At 40.5% G+C, this 26398-nt stretch overlaps 2 protein-coding genes across 3 annotated transcripts in view; one reads left to right on the top strand and one right to left on the bottom strand.

Moving 5' to 3' along the window:
* LOC140303677 (histone deacetylase 7-like) overlaps positions 1–13588 on the top strand; it is a 40554-nt gene extending 26966 nt beyond the window's left edge. For both annotated transcript variants that reach the window (XM_072382532.1, XM_072382531.1), the window contains exons 16-25: positions 43–150; positions 340–395; positions 1517–1604; positions 2221–2340; positions 4545–4642; positions 8692–8810; positions 8998–9131; positions 9241–9325; positions 11111–11258; positions 11341–13588. In XM_072382532.1, the coding sequence (XP_072238633.1) occupies positions 43–150; positions 340–395; positions 1517–1604; positions 2221–2340; positions 4545–4642; positions 8692–8810; positions 8998–9131; positions 9241–9325; positions 11111–11258; positions 11341–11383 (999 nt within the window). In that variant the 3' untranslated portion in view covers positions 11384–13588. The remainder of the gene's footprint in view (positions 1–42; positions 151–339; positions 396–1516; positions 1605–2220; positions 2341–4544; positions 4643–8691; positions 8811–8997; positions 9132–9240; positions 9326–11110; positions 11259–11340) is intronic.
* Positions 13589–13736: 148 nt separating this feature from the next.
* LOC140303678 (twist-related protein 2-like) lies at positions 13737–19899 on the bottom strand. The gene is made up of 2 exons (XM_072382533.1): positions 18749–19899; positions 13737–14690 (listed from the first exon to the last, which is right to left on the bottom strand). Exon 1 carries the CDS (start codon positions 19641–19643, stop codon positions 19071–19073), a length of 573 nt encoding a protein of 190 aa, XP_072238634.1. The 5' UTR covers positions 19644–19899; the 3' UTR covers positions 13737–14690; positions 18749–19070.
* Positions 19900–26398: the final 6499 nt, after the last annotated feature.

Genomic DNA, 26398 nt, shown 5'->3' with positions numbered 1-26398 from the left:
ACGTTTGTGTGAGTGATGTGTCTCTCATTGTTTTACTGACAGGTAGATATTGATACAGTTTGGAATGAACATCACACAGCAGCTGCCTCCAGAATTGCTGTAGGGTGTGTCACAGACCTGGCACTGAAGGTGGCACAGAGAGAGTTGAAGGTGTGTCTCTGTGACTGAATGCATTATCACCTCTGTTACCTGTTAAGTTAAACTTTTGCAGCTCACCAACTATTGTCTATTATGTGTATGTATCTGCAACATGAAAATGTGGCTTTTGAAGCTGTGAAAATTGGGGATATAGTGTTATATAAGAAGCAATTTGTTGAAGTTTTTTCTGTTCTTTGATAGAATGGCTTTGCAGTGGTAAGGCCCCCTGGACACCATGCAACCCATTCCTCTCCTCTGTAAGTACAACAGCAGCACACACACACACACACACACACACACACACACACACACACACACATGTACCAGGAACCAGGGGGCCTGCAAAGTGTTTCAAAGCATTTATTGCAAATCAGCTTTACTTCTGAAGAGGCTAGAAAGATGGAGAGAGTGCCTAAGACTCTTACGTGTTAATGTGTGTGTCTGAGTTTGTGTGGTGTGTACTACCTGCCTGATGCCTGAGGCAAACTACCTCCTCTGCTGTTTCTTTTAAGTTTTCAGGACACAAAACAAAGCTCCTCAAAAGAGTAATGCATGTGTGCCTGCACTGCACACGTGTGTATTCTGCACACGTGTATCTTTGTGTGGACGTGCATATTTGTGTGCATTGATTTGTGTCAGACTTTGATAGGAGGCATTAGCCAAGTAACCACATTCAGCTGGGATCGTGTGTGTGAGCTCAGCAGTGCTTGTCACTGGTTATTTATGGGATGATAATGACTTTTCATTATGAGCAAAGTTTGGACAGCATATAATCTATATCGTTCATTTACACACACACACACACACACACACACACATTTAGACACTTGCATTTTATGGCCCACGCTGACACGGCCTTTTCCAACATTCCTCCATTGTTTTTCATACATCAACACTTTTTTTTTTTGCATACTTTTGCTGTAGACAGTAAGTGTTTAGGGGACTGCTGCACCAAGTTGAGAGTTCATTTCTCAGAAATCATCCCTCACATCCTACCAGCTACTCTGACTGTGTTATCATTTGGAATGTAGATTGAATTTTATGATAAGCTTGGTCTTCTGTTTGTCACAAAATTTGTGGGTTTTGCATTTCTCAGGAGTGCAGGGTTTTAGACTCAGAATAGTTTTCTAATAAGAGAAGACATTTGTCTTTGTCAGCAGCGAAAAATAAGACGTGCTTGCTTCTTAAATACTTGCGGTACTTGTTAACGTGGCAGGAGTAAGCACTCTGACAATCACAGCCTCAGCGTGAAGCCAAATAACTGGAGACCTGTCTTAGAGGTTCTTAAGGTCCATGTGGGATTTTTGTGATATTAATTTGCTGAAGCTGTTCTGATAAACACATGTGGCCGTCACTCTTCCTGTCTGTTTGTCCACAGGGGCTTCTGTTTCTTCAACTCTGTTGCCATCGCTGCCAAGCAGCTCCAGCACAAGCTCAACGTCAGCAAGATCCTCATTGTGGACTGGGTGAGGACCCAAAGCAAGACCACTGTCACTGGTTACTATATGGATAAAATGCAAATGCATTGGCACGCAAATGTAACATGGGTAAAAAATTAAGGTCCCAGATGTACAGTAGCACTGCTGATCATCAGCTAGATCATTTAGCCTGTTATTTCTGTTGTCCATGTGTGAGCAGAGCTGTCACATATGCTTTGTGCACTCAAAATAACACACAGTGATATGAAAATGCACCCACGCATACATGTGTGATATTGATCCACAGCCAGTTGGTTGTTTCTGCTCAACATGTGTTTGTATAGGATTCTGTGTAAGGTCTTTACACAGAGCATGCTCTCTTGCATATTATTGCATCAAACATTCACGATAACCTTTTTGTTAAAAAAAAAAAAGAAGTCAAAATTAAAGATTAAAATACATTCCCCACAGATAAGCTAAAGCTGTGGAAGTCCTTTGATTACACTTTGGTTCCAGTTTTGACAACAAAATAGACCTTGCAGTATAATTCTCATAATAATTGTTGTTTTTAATTTAGATTCATTTAAAAATTCCAGATTTAATACAATGTGACATACCATCAGCTGTCACAGCTTCCTAACCTGTTATCCTAACCTATGTTTAGGATGTGCACCATGGCAACGGAACTCAAGAGGCTTTCTATGACGACCCAGGTGTTCTGTACATCTCCCTACATCGTTATGATGATGGCAACTTTTTTCCTGGTAGCGGACATCCAAGTGAGGTATAAATACATACATACAAATTAATGCACACACACACACATATATATATATATATATATATATATTTATATATATGTGTGTGCATATACATTTTATATGCTTATTTATAACAATAAAGCAAAGATTCATATTACATAAAACACAAGCTACAAATTATATTTGTTTGGTAATTTTGACCAGCTTTATTGATTGGCAACAATAAGACAGATTAGATAAGTTAGATTATCTGTTGAAAGGTTTAGGATCAAATTATGTCTCTATTTGGTGCTGTCACTATTAGATTCAACATTGTTTTGATTGAGTTAGACTCTGAATCATTTGAATCTGACTCAGCAGTTTGAACTTGTTGAGATTGCAAAGTGTCTCTAATGCTTGCCTTGAAATGATTTCTGATACGGGTACATTGTGTTGCCATTGGATAGTTTAAAACATGGTGTAAAGTGTCATGTTAGTCACTTGTTAATTGCCATTCTTGCATCATCTTTGATTCCGTGACATTTTATTCAAAACAAGATTCCCAAAAGCCACAAAAATGTTTATCCAGTGAACCCACTATGATTGTGATTTGTGCTTTTGGTTAACTTCTTTACATTGTTTTTTCCATACTTCCAGTTTATCAGAGTAACTGCAGGGCCTTGGATGTCAAAACTTTACAACAGGATGTGTACAGTTGTATTGTAAACCTGTTTGCAAACAGGAAACTGAAGTATTTTGCCTGTGGCCTTACCAGAAACCAAGTGTAATGACCTGATGACTTGACAATCCCCAGTCAAATGAACTAACCCCATCCAACTCTGGCATTCACCACCCATTCAATTCCCCACATTCCCTCCTCTTACTTTGCCATCCTCCCCCACAATAATAGTCAGTGTTTTCCCATAAAATCCCCTGATGAGGGACGATACATAAAACGCTTTGTTGGCTTGGATGTGGCTTTGCCTAGAGTGGACTTTCAACCTCTGTTGAGCAGTGTGGTAAACCTCTGGAGTCTCGCTGTCCCCCATGTAGGTATATAACTCACCATGGGGTAGGGGTGTGATGTCATAGTCATAACATAGAGTGCTGAGTACCTCACAGAAACCAGCAAAGGCCTAATCTAGTCCAGCAACTCTTGAAACATGAAAGAAAGAAAGAGGACAGAGAAGAGTGCAATACACTCGGAGCTATAGCAGAAATTGTGTGCGTATGAATGTGCACTGCTCTGTGTGTGTGCACGTGCACGTGCATGTGGGTACATTACCAGTTGGCAGAGGACAAGAGGCCTCATGTGTTTTTCGTTTGCCCTGTGAACATCCCGTCCACTGAGAGAAGAATGGAGACAGACGCTCTGCGATGCTCATCAGCATTCTTTCTCTTTCAAGCATCCTCTCACACCCACACACACACATAAAGGAAATTACCACACATTGTTGCCAAGAGCATGTCAATCAACCTCCTCAATCTCCCCTCAAACTGACACATTGACTGATGGTGAAGGGTTTAGAGAACAGCTAAATGGCTGCTAGTAGGACTACAAAGAGAGAGGGAAGAATCCTTAACTTCTTTCCAAGACCCAGGCCTCAGTTCACTCTCTGCCCCGACTATGTGAGGTCAACCTGAGATGAGCTCCATCCACTCTGCCTGGCATTTTGGGTTACACGCTGACTCATTTAAAACATGTAAAATGAGCTGTATAGAGTGGTGTACCATGTTTTATTTGACATGTCATAGTAAAATTCCATATGCAGAATATAAAAATATACAGTTGTTCCAATTATATATATTTTCTTGTACTTTTTTTTCTTTCATAGATCAGGCAAGATTGCCCAATGAAAAATACTGCCCAGATAAACTTTAGCCTAGAGATTGGGAACCATAAACGGGTGTAACTCTGTTGTGGCTCAGAGTGATTTATAAGGCCATTTGACAAATTGTATCAAAATCAAAATGGAGGGACAGGGGTGTTGAATTAACAGCCATCCGTCTTTCATTTAGGAATCATAATCACTCCCTTGTGTTGCTTTAAAGAGATGCAGCCACTTTTCTTTTGTTGCTGCAATGCAGAGTTTTGCAACAGCAGTGCTGATTTTGTGAGCATTTGACACAAATCTGTCATTGTCACAGAGTTTCTCAACTTTCGCTGGGACTTATTAACTTTCTCAACATTCTCAGAGATTCTTGCTCTCTCGCGGTCTCACTCTCTCCCCTGTCTCTCTTCATCCAGGTTGGTGCAGGTGCAGGCGAAGGCTTCAATGTGAATGTCGGATGGATGGGAGGTTTAAACCCTCCAATCGGGGATGCAGAATACCTGGCTGCGTTCAGGTAAATTCAAGTTTTAGACACATGGATTTTCTCTCCATACTGGGCTGCTAACATAAGGATCATGTTATATCGAAAGGAGTTTCCATCTAATGGCACAACCTCCAAATGATGACAACTAAAGAACTTATCCTGTGGCCCCACTTCATCATATATCTTGCTGCCCCCTGTCTGATCCTATTTCCAAGTATACTCCAAATCTGACTGTGAAGGATTTATATAAAATCTGGAAGGAACTCTTTTTGTTGAACAATTTGTCAAGCTGCTCTAAGAAGAAAATGAATTAATGAAAATATTTTTTTCTTGCCTGATTTAAGACCCTACAGTCAGTTGCATTCTATGTGATATCAGGCTCATTTATTCTATCAATTTAAGATGAAACTTTAGTTTTTAGTCTTTGGCTTTTGGCTTAAAGGAGGGGACACAACAATAAAAGAAGAATTCTATATAGATTTAGGCATTTACTTTACCTTTTCTTTATTATGGGTGCCAATGCCGAAGGCATAAAGGCGCACATATTACTATTGTGCATACTTAATCCGCTTATTATTCTCCCAATTCTGTCACGATTTTTGGTGCGTAACTAGTCCCGCACGGTTGCTCCGACCTAGACAATAATCATATCCCTATGTGTCCCTTGGGAATAGTGTGCTATTACTTTTCTCTATGACATAGTGTGCTATGGGAATTAGGTCCCATAGGATATCTCTGTGTAATAATGGGAAATACACTCATGCATGAAGCCCACATACATACATAGAAATACATACATATAATGAAGCAAACACATAGCCACACAAACAAACATTGTGAGGACATCCTCAGTCTGACTTAAAGTAAAAACCTACATTACAGACAGGAGCATACCAACAGGAAGTCTTATTCACTCTCATCTTAAAATAAAGAGCCCAGTTGAACAAACCAGGAGTTTTCACAGCTATGTTATACATGTCTCACGGTCAAAGTAAAAGATTTCACAGGTTTACCTCAAGGGGGAATTTTTGTTCTGCCTCTGCCTCATCTTTTCCTTATGTCTACCTAAAAGATTTATTGCCCACCCATAGCGTCAGGTCTCTCTAATATGAATAAGAACTTTATAAAAATGATATCAGTGTCTTCAGCAGACCTTTTTGCTGTTCACAGGTTTAAAATGTTTTTTTTCAATTAAACTACTCACTCAGAGGCACAAGCTTTTCTCCTGTGTGTCTGTCTCTGGCTTACGCAGTGCTTATGTGTGCTGTCCCTTCCTCGTGCTGCCTAAAGCAGGCAGGTTCCACCACAGCAAGCAAGGATCTCCTATATTTCAAACTATCTTTTAGCTTATCTCTGTATCTTAGCTGTTTCATGTTGGATTTCATGTTAGGCAAGAGGCAGTAGCTCCATTGACACCCATCAAAATTTCTTCAGAAATGTTCTAATTATTTTTAATTTCTCATTATTCTTTTCAAGTTGATATGTTTTGTTTATTTTTATTTTGTTGAAAGACTTTTTTATCTCACATTGCATTTTAGTGTAATTTATGTATTTGTGATATGTGTCTGACATTACATATGTATGCGTACAGCTCGAGATGAAAGGGCAGCATGTGTATAGTTGGTGTTTGTGTGTTAAATACAGAAAAAAAAACACTGATCTCTTCCTACTGGTGTTCTAATCAACCAGCAAAGTTGAACACAAGCTCTATGCATGCAGCTCAGGAGCAAGTGCCCACACTTTTGCTTTTCAGTGGTTTATTTCACATTATGACTTCTACACATGTTGAGTATGAGCCAGTGTGTTACTGCTGTTGCAGAATGTCAATAGAATTGGAAAGAAATCACTAACATATCAATAGATTATATATAAGGATTTCCGTAATAACATGTTAGCAATAGTTCATTTTTAAGCCAAATACCCAGAAACACCTTTGGTCTCACTGCACTTTTCAATGAATTCCTCCTAAATCAATATAGTTTGGTTCTGCACTACAATGTAATGAACACAGAATGTGTCTGTCAGCAACACTGGTTTGCCACCAGATGAATGAAATGGTATGTGAGCTCTGCGTGGTGCTGCATGCAGCAGACACAGTGGGTGGGCCCCTCGTCAGAGGAAAGATGCTAATGAGCTTACCCATACTGGTAAAACCCATCGACCCAGTAGGCAGGCTTGGAAACACAAAGTCCAGTGTTTACTGGAGCCCTGGATGCTAATTAAGAAACAACTGGTCCTTTCCTGAGTAGGCGTCTGGTTTTAGTATTTTTCATCCAGTTTAGGAAATTGCAAGTGTTTTCATGTGTAAAACTTCCTCAGTTAACCACAGCATAGTACTGTACAGTATTGTGTGTTACCCATGGAACATACATCAAATCAAAGCTCTGTAGAGGATAAGTGCCCTGGTGGGCCAGTGGTTTGTGGCTCATACCGTGAAGCTGCGATGTCCGGGATGCTTTTCCAGAAAAAGACTTTTGTCATATGTCAGTGTGGGCAGGGGACCAGCTTTCCTCAGTAAGAGTTGATATAAATGAAGGTAAAGGTTAGGGCTAGAAAATAAAAGCATTTCATTTGAATAATCTTTCAGTGAACTATGCCACAAGTTGGTGACTTAATTGTGTGAATAAATGCATAGCACGGTATATGCACAAAATTTTATGCATCGTGAGTTTAATGTTTATGCAGTTAAGTCTTTCTAGCCAAGTGCCAGTTCTGTCATTTAATTTGTACATGATTTGGATGACAGTCTTCCAGACTACGTGTGTGTGTCTTTTGGATGGAACAGAAAACGACTGTTGATGAAGTGCGTCTGTTTTTGGGTGTGTTATAGTGACAGGAGAAATATTGTGGTTGAGAGAGGCGGTGGGACTCCATTACAATCAAGAGAGAGCTAAGCAGCGTTAAGATTTAATGTCATGACGTTGGGTGTGTACATGTGGAGGATCACTAAGGTGATCAGAGTTTAAGGTGTGTCTAATCACAGGTAGCACAGTACACATGTAGATGTGCGAATGCTCGTATTTTCTTCTGCATTTCCAAGTGGCTACTGACCAACAATGAACTATGGAGGAAAGGAGAGTGCAGCAGAAGAGAAGAGAAGAAGTGGGGGGTGCATTGTTAGGGAATCCAAAGGCGGCGTAATTAGCCCCAATGGATCCCAGATGGCTGGCTGTCAGTGACGTGAGAAGAGGGACGAGCTCCTAATAGGAACCAGACGCACACAAATGCCTTTGAACTGCCGCTGAGAGAAAAAGAGCGAGTGAGAAAGAATCAAACGCGGCATGGGCCGTGTGCTCTTGCTAAATAACTGGCTGCGGGAAATAAGAGGAAGTAAGATAGAGAGCATAGAAGCAGGGAAAGTAGGCTCCCCTAAAGAGAGGACACAGTATGTGGACTTCTAATTTAAAATATGCCAAGGTTCTAATTTTTAAACTTTCTGTTTATATCATTTGCAAAAACCTTTTCAGTATTTGCCACTTGTCTATTTGTTTCTTCTCACACACAAATATATAGGTATAGACATATATTTAAAACATAGTACTTCTACTTCTTTTTATCAATGGGGCTCTGCTTCATATTTTAACAGTTGTACACATTCACACCTGGGAGGTGCACCACCTCTAGAGTTGGCTGCCTACCAGGAGTGGATCGAGAGCTGAGATCAAGCACTTGGAGCGCTGCCTTTGATAATTTCTCTTTTCATCATTTTCAAATGGAGGGAGTGTACAATCAAGTAAATGTTTGCCGTTAACAATCCAGAAAAGTCCTACTTTAGATGTGTGTTCTAGATGAAAATCAATCACCTCAACTGTGTTTTGTTTTCATTGTGCAGGAATCTGATCATTACACTAATGAATGTTTTTTTCATCCCGCTCTGATATTAATTCCATCACACTATGACTTCCCTTTACACATTATTAAATCGTATTCACTTACTTTCTCACAAATCACGAACACCTGTTGAAAGCACCGCTTCTTGAATGTGCTATCAAATTTCAGCCAGACCACAGGGATGAATCAGTGGAGCCTGACATACAGCATTTGGTTTACAGCATTGTGTTTCCTCACTTTGTCCTCAGAGCTGTGGTGATGCCCATTGCCCACGAGTTTTCTCCCGATGTGGTGCTGGTGTCAGCTGGCTTCGATGCTGTTGAAGGACATTCGCCTTCTCTCGGTGGCTACAAGGTTACGGCCAAGTGTAAGGCTCTGACTCGCATGCAGCACACATTCTCATTAACAAATGATGATTTAAGGGTTCATTTTTATAACTGAATAAAACTCACTTTTCTGAATCTCAAGTACATGGAATCATTGTGAATAAGGCTGTTTTTGACTTTCTCAGCTTCTGTATGTATTCACGTTTTTGTGTGTTTTTTGAACTCAAGGTTTTGGCTTCTTAACCCGTCAGCTGATGTCACTGGCAGGGGGCCGGGTTGTCCTTGCTCTTGAGGGAGGGCATGACCTCAAAGCCATCTGTGATGCCTCTGAGGCTTGCGTCAGCGCATTGCTGGGCATGGAGGTGAGATGTGTGAATGCACACATGATACATACAGCACGTGCAGTGGTCTTTCCACAGATTCATTCGGTATGTTCCATCCTGTAACTGCTGACTCTGTGATGTGTCTCAGGTGGAGCCGCTGTCCCAGTCTGTGTTGGACCAGAAGCCTTGTGAAAACGCAGTGCACTCTCTGCAGAGAGTCCTCCATGTCCAGGGTGAGAGAACAGCACAGCACCTAGAACCATTTCAAAGGTTTAACGCTTTGGTTGAGGAAGTATTCATATTCTTAACTCAGAGTCACTCAATATGTCTCATGAATGAAATCACCAAAAAATTACTTAAAATAATACAAATAAAATGACCTAATGAAAAATGCCCCAGTGAATATTATACCATTATATATTATTATGTAAAGATAAGTTTTACTGGTATAATAGGAGGAAGTTAATCATAAACCATTAACATATAGGACTGCAACTAATGACTAAATGTGTGATTAATTACTCACAAATGACTTAAGTTAGTTACAAATTCTGTCCTCTTGCAATTTCATAACAGTCAGATTAGGTTAATCACAGGATATCAGACTCTATACATTCTTAAAATCATTTGTGAAGATAAAATTTAGTTTGTAAAGTAAGCAGAATGTAACACTGCCCGCTTAAAATAGTAAAGTACATCAAACGTGTACGTATGTGCTTGTACTTAAGTGAATGTACTTAGTTATATCCCACGACATGTTTTGCAGCTCTGTCTGAGTAATTACTGTTGTAACGACTCTTGGGTGCATCAACAAAGTAACTTCAAGTCTTGCAAATAACTAGCAGAACCTTTGTCACAATAAACATGAGCAGAAAATAAATGTCCCCCAGCTGGTTTGAAGGGAATCAACATGCTCCCATCAACAAATGTTTCTCAGTGGATGATTTGTATTGGTCAAGTGGTTTGTGCTCTGTGGTGTTGGTTGAAATACATGCTTGTAATAATAATGATAATACAATAGCTCATAAAATCGGGGATATCAAATCAATTCAGCTTCATTTTCGTCTTGCAGTTATAGCAAGTGTAACTCTTTTATTTGCTCTAAAATCGTGTCTGCTTCTGCTCTCGATGCATGCTTTAATTTTTCATCATAATTTTGTGCTTTACGGGAAAGAAATGTGTCTTGTAAAAATGTGTGAATTTTTTATTCATATTTCTGTTTTGATGACTGCTGCAATTCAAGTTTCCTATTCTATCTTTGTGAGGTGGGCAGTCCGTCGTCTCTGTGTTTCCGTTCTCTATAGCTTTGGTCTCTCTGTTTTTTCTCTGTGTAGCACTCTCCTCCCTCATTGCTCCTGCTCTCTGACCACCTCTCCTCCTTTACATCCCTGTCTCCCATCCTTCCCTCCAGCCGTCTCACACTCAGACAGATGCACACACACACACACACACACGTGCACACACAGGCAGTCACAGCCGCCCTGGCTTCAATTATCTTCAAACACTTCTCTGGCACACGACCTTCGCAACATCCCCTCCTGATTGCACACAAATGTTATCCCAACCAAATTAGATTAATTAAAAATATTTGAATAGCCACAGGAATGTTAAGCCCATAATTCAGGCCCTGGGTAAAGAGTTGCATGCAGAGCCAGAACACACACACTTATAGATGAACACATTTACAATCACTGATTTTATATATTTTTTTCCCCGGTGTGTGACACGGAACTGAGGGCCCTGAGAGAACTGACAGAAACTGAGTTTACAGTTCTGAAATGATCAACACATATATTTAGACAAAAAGGCTGTTTATTCCAACGTCATTGTTTATAGTCAGATCAAATGGCTACAACTAGGGGATCAAAAGCCAACTAGTTCTTTTTAATAATGCATCCTTTTTCCCTCAAGGAACCATTCAAGATGAAAACAGCACCAGCGACTCAGGCCATTGATTTTTCTCTCGTCTGCTTCCTTCCTCCTCTCCCTCTTTTTTTCCATCCCTTTGCTTCCTGCAGGTGAGTACTGGCAGAGCGTGAGGGATTCGGCCGCCACAGTGGATCTGTCCTACCTGCAGGCGCAGAGACAAAGAGTCCGACGAGACTCGGACAGCGAGGCAGTCAGAGCCATCGCCTCGCTGTCAATGGGATCCTTCACATCTGACAGGTAGCGACAACATTTTGAATAATATCTACCACGTGTGCTTCACAACAATACTGTGTAACAAACTCTTTCTTTTGTTTTTAAGGAAACAACCAGAAAAAATGTTGGGGAAAAAGGACTCTCTCTGAGGAGAGTCTACTGCCTGTTGCCTTCAAACTAGTCTCAGTGGAAACACACACACACACACACACACATACAAAGCTATGCATTTGGACCATCACTGGAAGCAGATGTCACGTCGCATAAACTCCTGCATTACTACTGGCTGCTGTATGGCCACTCGGATTCAAACACACACTGAGGAACAGCGGTCTTCTGGGCCACATTCATATTCTCGTGAGGTCCTTGCAGGCTTTTCCTGGACGGATCATCACTCACTTTATGAAGAATCTTTTCTCTCTTGTAGCGCCATGACGTAGCATGAACAAAGACGAGAAAGCGCAGCCCTGCGACTTTAAATATTGACTTTGTTCATTATTGCAGAAAAAGGACCACTCAGAATCTTGCCATTTTGAAGGTGAACTGGAGCCAAAGTGGTAAATGACAGGTGAAGGATGCTCTCTACACCTAAAAAAAATGATTAGATAATGTCATTTTTAGGCATGTGACAAAGATCCAACAAAGGAAAAAGATCAGAGGTTTTCTGATCATCTTGCACTGTATCATTATTCAACTGGAAAAGAAGAAAGAGAAGCACGTTGACAATCAAACATCTTGTTTGTTTGCAGTTACTTCATTTGAATATTCATTCCTGACCTATGGCACACATTTCTGTGAATGTTAGCATGAGATTTTTTTTCTAAAGATTCCAGTAATCCAGAGTGAAGCTACAATGAAGTCTGAGATACATATGTTTCATATTGTTTTCTATGTCCACACATATTTTCTTGAATCTCTTTTTTTTTTTCTTTCTTTCTTGGCCTGTCAGGCGAGCACATGCAGCAAGACCTTAGATAGCTGCACTTACTGTTATCACTCCCTGACAGAGAAAATACGACACGTCAGTCTTTGACAGAGTGCATCTTAAACATATAAGCATACTGTAGTTTGCATTGATGGCATTAGTCACAATGAAGCTAATACCTCTAACCACTGAGGCATCAATATTACATGAGACAGAAATTCCTCATGATGCCTCTGTGCAGCATGACCACTCAGTAATGATTGTATATGTGACAATGCAGATCACATTTTGGATGACAAAATGGATCCAAAACCTTTATGACAACCACACAGAGACACACACAAAGTGCACTTAGACTGCCCTCGGAGTAGAGGGTCTGAATAACTTGGGTTTCAAAATCTGAACTTTGATATTGTTGTTAAGTGGACCAGTGTTTCTTCCTGTGGATGAGCATTCCTGCTGTATTTGTTCAGTGTCTCTTTTCCTATTTTTATCTTAACAGGGACAATCTGATCTGTCCTTTGTTCTTCATTTACCAAGCGCTGCTCTGTTTATTATCAGCGTCAGGGGCATTTTGCTCCCTGGACCAAACAATGGCATTGGAGGTGGTTGAATATGCAGTCAGTGATATCCACACAATGCAATTGGACACAGGTTAAATGCAACCGAAGTTTATGAGAACAACGTGCTGTCCCTGGACTGGCATGGCCTAAAGAACATCAAAGACTTTGAAGAGTTTGTGAATGCCTCTTTTCTCTTTCCAAACAGTCAAAAAGCACCAAAAACACAGATATATAAACAAATTCATTTGACATGACGTGTATTTATACTTTCAGATTTTTTTTGTCTTTGAAGTGCTCTTTGCGTGTCTTAACACAGTTACGACGGTGCTAATACAGAAAGTTTGCTTTCTTTAATGTTTAGTTTTTTCTTTGTGTTGCATTGTTCGCGCAACTCAAACTCAAACCCGTCCATTACATGTCAGTGCAGGGAAAATGTGTAAACACATGACGGCGACCGAACAACCTTGTGTACAGCAGTGTCTGAAGGTTGGACGGCCCGACAACCGATTGTAGCTTTAAATGGATTTGCATGACAGTAACCTGACAAACCTGATGTCTTATCTTTTTGTCTTAATTATTAGAAATGATCTATTTTTGTATTTGACCAAAAAGAATTTCAAAAAATGAAGCCTGCGTATACCTTGAGACCAAATTATCACCTGAATTTATCAACCTGTGTGCAGGTAGCCTGAATAATGTGGAGCTTAATTAAAACTGCAGGCCAAGTTTAATCTCAACTGACTGTTTGAATTGTTTCTGTACAGTGTAAATAATAACGTCTGTTCTATCTTCTTGACTGTTTTTGGACTTTTCTACTATTTTGTGTCCAAATAATTCTTAATAAAGGTAAATTATATACATTTGAATGATGACATCTATTTATTTATGTCTGTATGTTTATCCTTTACAATTTTATGATTGTAAATTCATCACTCTGTCCCCTAACCTTTGAATTCTTAAGTGCCAAAAATGAAAGCCTCACTCCTTTGATGATGAAAATAATGTACTTATACATAGCATTGAGCAAGCTTTTATTGTCCACAGGAGATGAAACATGACAAATGATTAAAAGGAAATGAAAACAGTACAAAAGAAACATGATCAAACAGTAATTACTTACACAGTTCCAAATTAATCTGTTCTAGTGTATGTGTAATCACTTCATCAACGCTTTGGCATGTTTTCTAAGAAGCTTTCCGCTGCATTATATTTCAGTTGTTCAGTGAAATTCCGTTCAAAAAGACATTTTAAAGCTGCGGTTGAGAATACAGCTTTCTGTACATTTTACTAATGTCGAACTAGCTGAGCTGAAAATAAACAAGTGGCTGAACTGTGATCAGTGGTTTCTCGTCAAAAGCAGAGTAAGTAAAGAATAAGCAGGGTTTAAGTAATACAGTGTGCATATATCAAATTCACAAACAGATACACTTCAAACCCTCCCCAAATACTCAGAAAGCTATCCAGTTACTGCAGCACAACAAAGCAGAAAATCTGCGTCAGATTCTTAGAGCTCTTCCTCCTCCCACCTCTAGAGCCAGAGCGATTAGCTTATTAGCATTTTAGCTGTAAACATTCATTGGCTGTGACTGCCCTCTAACCATCACTGTGCCATTATCATTAGTCATCATAATGTCTGTCAGGCAGTGAGTCATCCAGCGAAAAAAGGTCGATGGTGAATGGTTATCATGGTGTCACCGAAGGCACTCAAACCAGCAGCCATTTTGTTTCATTGTCACCGCAGGCCAGCTGTTTGTTTGTTTCTTTTTTCCATCATTCGGAGTGTTCAGCAGTTCACTGGACTGTCACATTTCCACATGGAGTTTCGGTGAAAGCTGCGTTACCATGTCACAAGTCAAGCACATGTCCAGAGAAAAAACATTTGTAAAGATGAGGGGGGGGGAGTGGAGAATCTTGTGAGGCAGGAGCAAATTTCTTCGAGTTTGGAGAATTTCCTATTTGTCAATTTATCTGCAGAGAGAAGAAGCACAAAGATGATCAAATGTTACATACTGAAGAGTCCAGGCCCAGAAGAAAACCTCAACACACACTTGCTTCGACTGGACTCTGGCTGCGCCGAGGTCATAAAAATGTGTGTACAAACAAACAAACACTTCTGTTTAGCGGAAAGTGGAAAAATCCCTGCAGCTCTTTAACTTCAACTTCTCTTGTTTTAACAAGCAAACATTTCATCTGCAGCTCTCTGTAATTACAGTGTGCCTTTCCATGCTTCCAGAAACACATTCAGAGACAGTCCAGTTCAAATGACTTTCATCATGCCATTGAAGCATGAATGTGTAAATTGAAAAACAACAGAATTTTCTTTGTCCAACAATCTATTTTTTTTCTTTTTTGTTACAAATGTATGTGAAAAAAGAAAACAAAAAAGAATGGGATATCCTTTCTTTTCTTTTCTTTTCTTTTATTGTTTAGCTGTTTGAAAAGTCACATTTGTATTTTACTTTATTTCTTTGCCTGTGAGTCTTAATTGCATGAGTATGTTTGACAGATCCTGATGCATTTCGGGCCCAAGTGATGTGGCCTTTTATTGCCTACGTGTCACATCAGAAGTCCTTCCTCCCCTCCGGCCCTCTACCCCTGCAGCCATCTGGCCACCACTCATATGAATAAAAGTTCAGGCCCTTACAGCAATCAAATACACACACAATAACACACACAACCCTCCCACCTGCGCTTGGCCTTCAATTTGGACCTCTAAAAATAAAAATCACTATCAGAAGCTGCAACTTCTGGACAGAGGTCTTTACATCTGGTCCTTGATTGGCCAGGAGTGAAAGCCAGATATTCAATATGCACAGAAGAGCATCCAACAGCTGGTCGGTCCAAACTGTAAAACATATACACTTGCGGGTGTAGGAGGGCCAGGAGTTCCGGCAGAGGAAGGAGCAGTGAGAATCATTGATTATGATATAAACAGAGGTGAAAGTATTGTTTTCTTCAACCTCAACAAAACAGTCCTCTTATTCTTACAGTCTCAAGCAGGGCCAGATACCCACACGCCATTTTAAAACGCACAAAACTGCACGAGTTTCACTTATGGACATGTCTGTGCATGCAACAAAAATATTCAAGTTTTTTTTTTAGATTTTAAGGGCACTGCTGTTCCTATCATATATCGATAAAGTGAAAAATACATATTGGAGGGGACAAAGTAACAGGGCCCCCATGTGATTTTCTGCAGTCCAATACAGTATGGTTGTACAATATAACCTTAACATGATTGCATGATTAAATTCCGATGACTGACTCTCAAACACTGATTTGATGTCAAGTGGTTCAGTTATTTCGTCCACCTCCTGCATACAGTACCATCCACCACGGAGGAACTAAGAGTACTTCTTATTCTAACCCTTTCAGAAACCTTAAAAAGTTCCTCAAAAACCTGGAGGAATTCCATAATTGATTCCATTTTTCTGAGGATATTCACATTGTGTAGTACACATGTCCTCATATGTATGACCTCATCAATATGCACCCTGTTTCGATCACACGCACATTCATGCTCATGCCTTTGAAGTTTCCCGACCCTTTGTAGCCTCATCTCTTTCCTAAAATTACAAGTTCAGGTCAGCTGCGGGCCCCATCTTTCTAGCACTTTCCGTGGTGGCCCCCGCAGAGCGGATGATTGCAGGCAGAGCAAGCAAAGTGGTGGGTAATAGCTGCAGCGATGCGTTCAAGGACACTTGGCTTCACATGCGGGAGCCTTGGCTCTCCATTCGCACTGCTGACCGGAGCACATCGATGTCTGCTGCAGAGGCCACTGGAGGTTTAACACTAATTCAAAGTTGAACACCTGCAGTATGCACGTGGGCGGCAGCTGCTTGTGTGACTGCGTCTGGACAATGTTATGTGTATATGTTGTATGTAGTCTTGTATTCTAATCTGTGATTCATTGATTCTTGCAGTGAAAAACATGTTACGGTGTGAAGGCTGCAATCGCTTAGAAGCCTGTTTGAAAGGTGTTTACCTTGACCTGTCAGCTAGCAGATGAAAAAGAGTGTAAAACAGACACGCAGTTTCACCTCTAAACCTTCTCTGCCCCTCATCTTTTCCACCACAACTTTTTTGTTATAATTCCGTTTTGAAGGGCTTCTTGCCTCCATTTCTGACGGAATGTAACTTCAAGTCTCACAAAACTGAAACCAGGAGATGAGAGAGATAAAAATCTCTGAAAAAACATCTGCGAGTGTATTCCTGTTTACATAAATGCACATGTTCACGCAGCCACACACACACACACACACACTGTTGCACAGCTAATTAGAGCTCAACTCCAAACACATACACAAATACACACATATACATGCACTGACATAAACAGGTCCATGCGTCTGACCCTAACCCTGGTACACACACCTTCCTAATACCTCGCAACTGTTTCCAATCTAAAGGTTCCTGCTTGTCTGGGCCCCGGCGAGGCCTGATTGCACGATACAGGATCCTGAAAGAAAGAGGGCAAGGCTGCAGGGGGAGAGGGAGTGATGTGCCTCCACTTTTTTTTTCTCTCTCCCCACTCTCCCTTTCTTTCCCTCCTTTCATGCTGTACCTGTGCAGGAATCTGGTGTCTGTTAAAATGATTGAAAAAAGAAAACAGACCCTGGAGATTGTAGGGGAAAACATTTGTCTTAAATTCATCAGAGGTCTGTCAAACACTGGAGCCCGAGAGGTTAGATTACGATGGTGATAATAGTTCATTTCAGTTCATAAAGTGAAACAACTGAGAGGTTTTTTGTGAAATTTTGAGTCTTGCTACTGCATAAACTAATTGTATTTGTATTATTTATTGCAGTGATCGTTTAGCTTTTGCCAGCCTAGAGAAACATACTTACACAAAAGTTATTTCTGCTGATCAAAGTGTATGTTATACACGGAGGTCCATTACTAATCCACATAGTGATTTGTATCCATGTACTGTAAATATAGAGTTGTTCATGAAAGTGTTATAAGGAAAGAGATTTGACAGAATCTAAAGACTTTGCTTTCATTATTCATACACATTTAGAAACTGGGTTTTGAAAACTGCGGTGTATAATTTAAAGCCTTTTTTTTCTTATTATATTTAGGAATCTACACAAGCACATGCATTTGATTCATGACTGTTTGATGCTGCTTTTTGACAGTTTATGATTGTACCTACATGTATATTTTACATGGATTTTTTAAATGATTATCTATGTCTTCTATTGCATTTATTTCTTTTGCTTTCTTTTTTCTTTTACTGATTAATTTTCTTGTATGAAAAGAACACTTTTTCATTGCATAACTAACTAGCTGTGCAATGGGTTTTTATAAATCAAACCAGTTTTATGCAGCACTTTCATACAAACAACATTAACCCAGATAATTATTAAAGCTCCTGCATTTTTAAGAATCTGTTAAAAAGAAAAAAACATTCTTAAAAGTTTAGCAGTTACAGGGATTGAAAATGGATGCTCTTCAGAAAATCTGTAAGATTCTCTAAAGCATAATCTAAGGACTGTCTAAAGCATTTTCACGTTTAGTCGTTGAAATTCGCCATTTGTAACATGTTAATGTTTATGAGTTTGGGACTACATTTTGGTATATATTCAGTAGTTTTAAATGTTCAAAAACTAAGAATAGGCAAAGTGAGGAGATGTTTTATTTGTTCTGTATTTGAATTTGGCTGCAAAATCTGTTTTGCATGTGACCGTGGACCTACTCAGTATGTAGCATTGTCAGACATCTAAACTGCATACTTTTCTATTTAGATATTTTAATCAATCTTTTAAATCAGTTGTCTCCTTACTGCTATTTGCTTTATAAAACAAATGCACATTAACTTTTATACGGACGCTTATTTCTTTTAAAATATTTGTGTGTGAGCGTGTGTGTGCTGTGTTTGTTTCCAGTATTTGTTGGTCGACCTGAAAGACTCTTCAAAAATTCTTTGGGCTAGTTAGAGACTGGAAAGAAATTTTCATGAATTGAACATTTTTTTCCTGTTTTTTTTCTGTGTCTAAATGTGTGTTTGTGTTTTTGGTTCATACCTTAGGGGCTGCAGTGGCCTGACACGCTGCACTGGACAAAACTGTGGGACAGACAAGGGACAGAAGTGGAAACAGTGGGGGAAAACAGGAGTGGAGCGACATATATTCAGCTGTAAAAAGAAAGGGAGTGAACCACTATGCAGCACAGAAGTCACGTAGGATGAGAAATGTATGCAAAGGTTTTAGATGAAAAGGTTAGGATCAGACCATAAGGGAAGAATTCAGAGGGTCAGAGGTCAGGATATGGATGCAAATACAGACAGGTTGGGTGGGGGTGGAGTTGTGGAAACAAGAGGGTATAGGAGAGAAGATCTGTGGGGTCCTAGTGGCTGGTGGACATGGCCCAGGCCCCCTCCATCCTCCACACAGAGAAGGCGTAGCTGAGTCTTTCATGGGCCAGGTAGTTGCAGCTGGCCAGCTTCGCATCCATCTCATCGCTCTGCAGCACCTGGTAAAGGAAGTCGATGTAGCGAGAGGCCAGCTTCAGGATCTGGATTTTGCTCAGCTTGTCTGAAGGTAACGTGGGGATGATTTTGCGTAGAGACGCAAAGGCATCGTTCAGGGACTGAGTGCGTTGACGCTCTCGCACATTTGCAATGACTCGCTGAGAGTGTAGTTCCTCGAAGGGTGGCTCCGGCCTGGGGCCCAAAGACGAGGGAGCCAAAGACACAACCGTCGACGGGCTTTTCTTGGGCCTCTTGGGCCCAGCCGGCAGCAGGCTGCTGGGGCTGCCAGTGCTGCTCTCCTCTGCCTGACTGAGGCTGTCCTTTTTAGGATAAGGCGAACGTTTTCGATTTCCTGCTTGTGTGGTCTTTTTCGATCCTCTCTCAAGCTCCTCTTCACTGGCCCCCAGCCCTCCTTCAGGGGAGTTGGTGCAGGACACCTCTTCTCTCATTGTAGTGTCCAAAGATGACTTTCCAACCTCCACAGCAAAGACAGGATTATGTGCAGCTCTTTTTCACAGTTTGTCTTCACTGAAACCCTCTGCAAACCTCAGCTTGACAAACTTTGGTAACAAACGTCTTCTTCTCCGTCAAACAAAGTTACGGCTGCTAAAGCTCCATCAGATTGGCTGTCTTGTTTCCTGGTTACCTTCTTAAATTTCTCACTTTCACATTTCCCCCTCAGCCTGCCAGACAGAGCAACAACAAACCATTTGACAGGCAGGTCCACCTCTGCCTCTTTTATAGGCAAACGCTAACCCGGGGCTGCCGTGCACTTCTCATTGGCTCAACAGACTTCTAGGGGGTGTGGTTCAGCCAGGGACGACCATGAAAGCAGGAAGTGTACGTTCGTGGGGCGGGTGATAGAGAAAGGGGGTAAGTGGCGCTCTCAACCAATAAGAAGTGCTGTGTCTAATGTTGCAGAGATGTCTGAGAATTTATGGGTTCCAGATTTGGGCTGCACCCTCAGTCCGCCTGCATCCTCGTGTCCACACAGACTCTGTATATCTGACAGTCACCTCGTGTACGCTTTAATGCATGATACTTGATATATTTTCATTTATGTAATTTTCACAGAGACATTGTGTTACAATATTTTTAACAAATCTGCTGCTTACACACTCAGTGTTTTAATCTTTTCCTTTGAGAACAGGAATGCATTCACACTAACATTGGTCTGTCATTATTTCCATCTCGCTGATGACCAGACGTTATAAAAACAAATCTGTGGAACTATAGGTCACATGGTGGACTGACTCAATGAAACAAAAAGAATAAAGGAGAGTTATAGGTCAAAATAAGGGGGCACTTATATGCTCAGTCCTCCACTAAAGTCAGTACCCTATCTCGCAATTTTAAAGGAAGAGGTCCACATGAGAATGTCAGTCTCCACATCTCAACCAAGTATCACAAAACTGACATTAAACCATGCTTTAGTAAAGGAGTAATTCACTGCAGTGATGTGAAATATGTGTGTATCAATTACACATTCAGCCACCAAGTACACCATTTTATTCATATGACTGATCAACAGGACCTTTAATTAGGTGTAAGGAAAAGTATGAAGATGAGCATAGATATAATCTAAAATGATGCTCATACCTGACATTTCACTGTCTCTTCAAACACTAAAGTACGCTCACAAACAAAGTTCTTCAGTCCATTCCCTCACCTGGTTATTCTTGGTTTTAGAATAGCTCTTTTCGCTCAAAATTCTCCATCATCAGCTGTCTGACTCCTCTGCATTGAGTTCGAAAGGTAGTGCATACAAGACCCTAAATAACCCCTGACCTCGATGGCCCATGGACCTCAGCCTGCAGAGGTGAGAGAGTACCTAATTGTGCCGTCCATGGCCTCAAGGCAGACCCAGCACATGTTCTACCCCCACACCGCCAACCCATCTGGATCTGCAGTCACTTAGATTCATTTTCCTCACATTGGCAGCCATGACACAGCAGGTAGGCCCTGCTGAGAAAAGGTTTTGTTTGTTCTGTCTGTGCAACCTACAATTTTGACTAATTACTTAATCTTGTATGAATCCACCCTTCATCCCTATCAGTTTCCCAACAGAAACCATTTCTACCTACATGCGTCACGACCCAGTGACTCATCTGCAGATCACTGCAGAGAATCTTGAGGGGAGTTTTCCGCTGCTCTAAGCTGTAGAAATTTTGGACTTTTTGATGACAGCATAATCTTTGGTAGCCCAAATGTTTAAGAGCATCCATCTCCAAAAGAAGGAAACTGGCTTAAATTAAGTTCAGGTCAAGGCATTATGGAGAAATACTAAGAAAATGGTTTAGCGTATAATCAAATGTTTCATGTGTTGTAACTAAATTTCATATGACTCTTTAGATGTAGCCTGAAAGCTTCGAGGCATGAATATGGGTGTGATTTCAGAGGGGTTTGAAGGATGTGTGGAGAACGCTTCAGGAGAATCTTGATGAGCCCCGTGATTGCACTGGTTTACATTTCATTCATAGAGCAGGACTGAACTTAAAGTAGTTCAATCCCAGTTGGGTTCAATCAACTTGGAATAGAGAGACAAAAAGTATGGCAAAGATCAAAGCAAGGGTGGATGGAGACGGTGAAATATATGAAGTTAAATTCACATAACACGCCAAGTCAACACCAGGATTAACTGGTGTTAGTCAAGAGATTCATTGGGAGCTCTCACAGAGACAGTGGAAGGACAGGAAAGTCATTGTTGCAGGGGCTAATCTCAGGAGCTCCTGCTTACCTTTAACGAAAGCGTGGCTCTGTGCCACCATGATGGAAAAAATGAGCTAACATAGCGGGTAGGCCAACAGGAATGTTGTGGCCCATAGAAGAATAGGAGGGGAGGAAAAGAGGGAGAGAAGCAGAGAAGAATAAGAAATGGGTAGGAAAAAGAGAAGAAAGAAGAAGGGGGAAAAAAGTGAGGCTGTCCAAACAGAACCAGATGCAGGAGTGTGGAGGCTTGTTTGATCTCGATCCTCATAGGCTGATTGATGTTGCACATTTCATTTCCTTGTCAGAGTCTTGACATAATGTTTCACTAAACACTTAGGCCCTGCTCTCATCTTTGTTCTGCTTCCACAGGGGTCATAATTAACCCTTTGTGGAGCCGAATTTAGATCATACATATATCAATATACAGTATATAGACTTACATGCACACACGGGGCAGCTTGGATATCAAAAAAAGCAGATGTATTGTCTATTTCTGTCTCTCCACCATATGGCTTTGACCTGACAGAAATACCACTCTGAAGAGCAGCCATGTTAAACTTTGAAGTTTTTTGAGGGGGTGGGGGGGTGGGGTTCAGAATTCGGAATGCAGTCAATTCAATTTCCATCATACAACAAAATCTTGAAGCTTTGTGGTTACGTCAGCTGGTAGGAGCATAGCAGCATGGCCAATCATAAGTGATGTGTTTGGAAATCCATACAGGCCAAGCAAAAGGAACCAGTCATTACTTTCCTGTTCACCTTCACCCTAGGAGCTTCCTCACCCTTCTGGGCTGCTGTTTTTGACATTTGCACACAACGCATACACATACACACGTCCTGCCATCCTTCAATCCCTCCTTCTCCACATACTCATCCTTCAAGGGCTCCATCCCAAGAGCTTATAGTGACACAGAGGCAGACATCTGGGACCCATTTCCCCCTCCCAGAGAAACCCTTCCTGTGGGGTATCCACTTAGAAGGGTTTTGGGAGGAGCAGGGCGGTTGGCTGGATGGTGGGGGTGGGGATGTGCTAATGGGTGTAGGTGCATGGTAGAGGGGGAGGGTGCTGGTGATGGGAGTGGGTGGGGTGGAGCAGTTTGATTTGGGGTGAAGGGGAAAGGTTTCGACAAGAGGTGTGGATGATAACTAAGTAAAGGGGAAGTCAATGAACACGGAAATGTCCTAGTTCCACAAAAATACATACAATAATCTCAAACTTGGAACCACTGCTTCTTAATGTTCTTGATTAGTACTATAAATAGCACAGTGAATGGTTTGCACTCATACAGCAGCTTTAAACTTTTGTGAGGTTCTACACGGAGCATTACAATGTATTTCTCTCCCATTCACACACACATGTTCGTGCACTAAGTGTGGCGGCACTGCCATGCGACGTGTCTGCCCGTCATCAAGAGCAACAATACAGCACATTGAATGCAACATGCTGAATAAGATAAAAAAATTAATTGATGGGATTCTGACAGCATGACATTGTGTACGAAGGGTGACAGAAATTCACCACAGCCAAACATTGGCTTGGTGTGTAATTAGCTTTAAAACATCTCTGTCTTCTACAGATTCACTTATCTCACTTTGCTAATGAGATAGTAAGTCAGTAAATATTTTACTTATTACACTGTCAGTAACTACGTAGAATCACATCAGCCTGCTGGTGGTCATTCTGAAAAGGTACATCGTTCTGTCCAGTGATGTTTCAAGTATCAGCCTCCAGCTCCAGCATTCTGTTCAACTACTCCTGTTTCCAGAAACACCAACATGGCGACAGCTAAAAACTTAAATCAGCTGAATTTGAAGGTTGGAAATTGTTCACAAATCAGTTGGTGACATCATATCGACTTCTAAAAAACATTTGATGGAAACAACTTACAAGTTGATGTCTTACCCCTGGACATTTGAACATGTTGGAGGGTCCAGTTATCAAATCTGCAAAACCAGCTGATCTACAGTCACACTCCAAGTGGAGGTGAGGACACCACCACCTCTATGACAAGGCCTGAGATTTACATCTACGACACATGTACAAAATCAGTGTGCTTATTGTGGGGTTCTTTGATAACCACCAACTTCTGCTGTTACAAAAGGTGGTCTTTTGTTAGATGTTACACAGCCTAAATTGAACCAGAAAACTCATATGCTCACTGTGAAAAAAAGCTGCTAAGTGACACACCATTAACATTGTTTCCGTGACACTGCCATAGTGCATTGTTCTGATTCCGTTGCAGAATCAGACTCTTCTCGTATAAAGTCTTGATTAGTGGGTAATGTCATAACACAACAAATGAAAGTGGGTTGCGTTCTGCATGGGCAGGCTTCAATTTCTGCACCAGGCGTGAAATATGTGCCATTAAACGAGCCATTAAACAGTTGAGGATTATTTTCTGTGTTTTTCTGTTAGACCACATTGGTCTTCTTTAATTAATGATGGTTTCATTAAAGGCAAAGACTTGTGTCCACACATTCACCTTTTTGAAGAAATAAACACGGAGTGATTCATAGTACTATGATGTTTCACAGTTAATATGATTCAGTAACTTGTGATCAAAGCTTAGCAAAAAGACTACAAACCAAATGTAACAAAATCCTCCGACTAACGTCTCTGAAACACCATATCTAACACATTATGTCTTTTTTAAACAGACCATCTTGGTCAGTTTGAATCATTTAAACAACATAAACCTGTTTTTCTATGTTCCAGTCTGTGTTGAGTTTTATAGTTTTGTTTTCACTCCTCTAATATAACTCTCACCGGGACAGCACATTAGGATATATCCACAAATGTCAAACTATTTATATTAAGGCTGCGATTGAAGATTGAAAACTTAAAAAAAAAAAGACAAAACATTTACCCTTAAACTTTAACTTTGATCATTCCCCCTCATCTGTCTTGAATATTTTTGAGTGAAATATTTTTAAATGTTTTGATGTGCTCAAATAGAAATGGAGATTTGAACAGCTAGTTAGCTTCATGTGCTGATGAGGCTCATGTGATATGATCTAAAACCCCAGAGCATCAACAAAGGAGATCCTGAGGTGAGATTTTTTTGGCCCAACGTTTGTGGACTTTTTTTTTTTTTTTTAAATAAGTATACAGTCATAGATCAAAATCACCCTTTCTCTGTTGCGTGCAAGCCTGTGATATTCTTCAAGCACCTTCTTATATTAGACCATGATTTATCATAATATTTAGTGCTCAAGCTTCCTTTAAATATCCCTACTTTCATGTGTAATTTAGCTAATATCCTGCTCTGGCTCTGATTACAGTGTTAAAGTGCATGGGTTTGTCTGAGGCACATTAGAAATAGTCCCAGTAGAGCTCATAGCAGAGCCGGGGATTTGGTGCACTAAGCAGCAGGTCCAGAATATGGACTCATATGGCTCTTTCTGGGACATCCCAGGAAGAAGTGCACGATGGTTACAAAACGTGGTTGACCAGCTGGTCTATTAACTTTTCTGGCTTGCAGAGAGGAATGTGACACAAATATTTGACATATGTGACACAAATATTTGACATATGTTGCATTAAGTGCTGACCAAATTTCTTTATGAAGTCTGTTTGTTTCACACAGAAACAAACTTCATTAAAAGACACTAGTCTTGTCAAAGGTCTAAAGCTTTTTAGTCATATGCTGTAATAAATATGCTATCAATGCAATGAAATTATTAGTTACCCTTTGTCTCCATTTAGTCAAATAAATGACAATAACAATAATCGATTTACAAAACTATGAAATAATGCCCATACAGACACACTAGTCACATACAATCATACATACAGTGGTAAACTCAATTTAAAAAAGCAGTGCAAATTGCTACAAATATGCATACATGTTCCTTTTTTGTGTACAAACTTTTAAAAGAGTGTGCGTGCATGTGTGAAATGTTGCTTGAGTTTTACATCATGTCCATATGTGCCAACAATGTGAGTGTAAGTGTGACACTGGGGCAACGCATGACAAACGCAACTGAATGTGAACCTCACTGGAGATAAGAAGAGATAAAGTTTGCGGTTCCATAGAAATGACGGACAACGATCAAAAACTTCTTGCTTAATTCGGTTTAAATCAATTATTCTGACTCTGAACAGCTTAGCTGGGAAAAGACACAGATGTGATCAACATCTATATTTAACAAATTCAACACACGAAAGTTATTTTCACTGCTGAGTCAGCCACTCAATCTAAAGCGTTAAATGCACTATTTTTGTAAGCACTAACAAAAAACTATCAGTGAGTCAGCAGATCAGAGCTGACCACGAGGCCCTTTGGGTTGGAAAATTTTGTTTCAGTTTGCACCTCAGACTTTAGCTCATCAAGTACTGCTGACAGGGGAGCAGTTTGTAACATCCACACCTGGACCTGGATGCTGCCAACAATACAGAGAGACACGATGATGGCTTTTCAACATATGGGAAATGCACATTAAACCCACTGACTACTCAAACACTGAATACCTTGATGTTGCAAGGCAATTAAAC

This window comes from Leuresthes tenuis, unplaced genomic scaffold (genome assembly GCF_036924035.1).
Source record: "Leuresthes tenuis unplaced genomic scaffold, fLeuTen1.0.hap1 SCAF_3, whole genome shotgun sequence".
NCBI classification, from domain to species: Eukaryota; Metazoa; Chordata; class Actinopteri; order Atheriniformes; family Atherinopsidae; genus Leuresthes; species Leuresthes tenuis.
This window is presented reverse-complemented; position numbering and strand designations above follow the sequence as displayed.

What these genes read in the sequence shown, in the direction of transcription:
- LOC140303678 (XM_072382533.1), bottom strand. Translation starts at nt 19,643, where the DNA reads ATGAGAGAAGAGGTGTCCTGCACCAACTCCCCTGAAGGAGGGCTGGGG.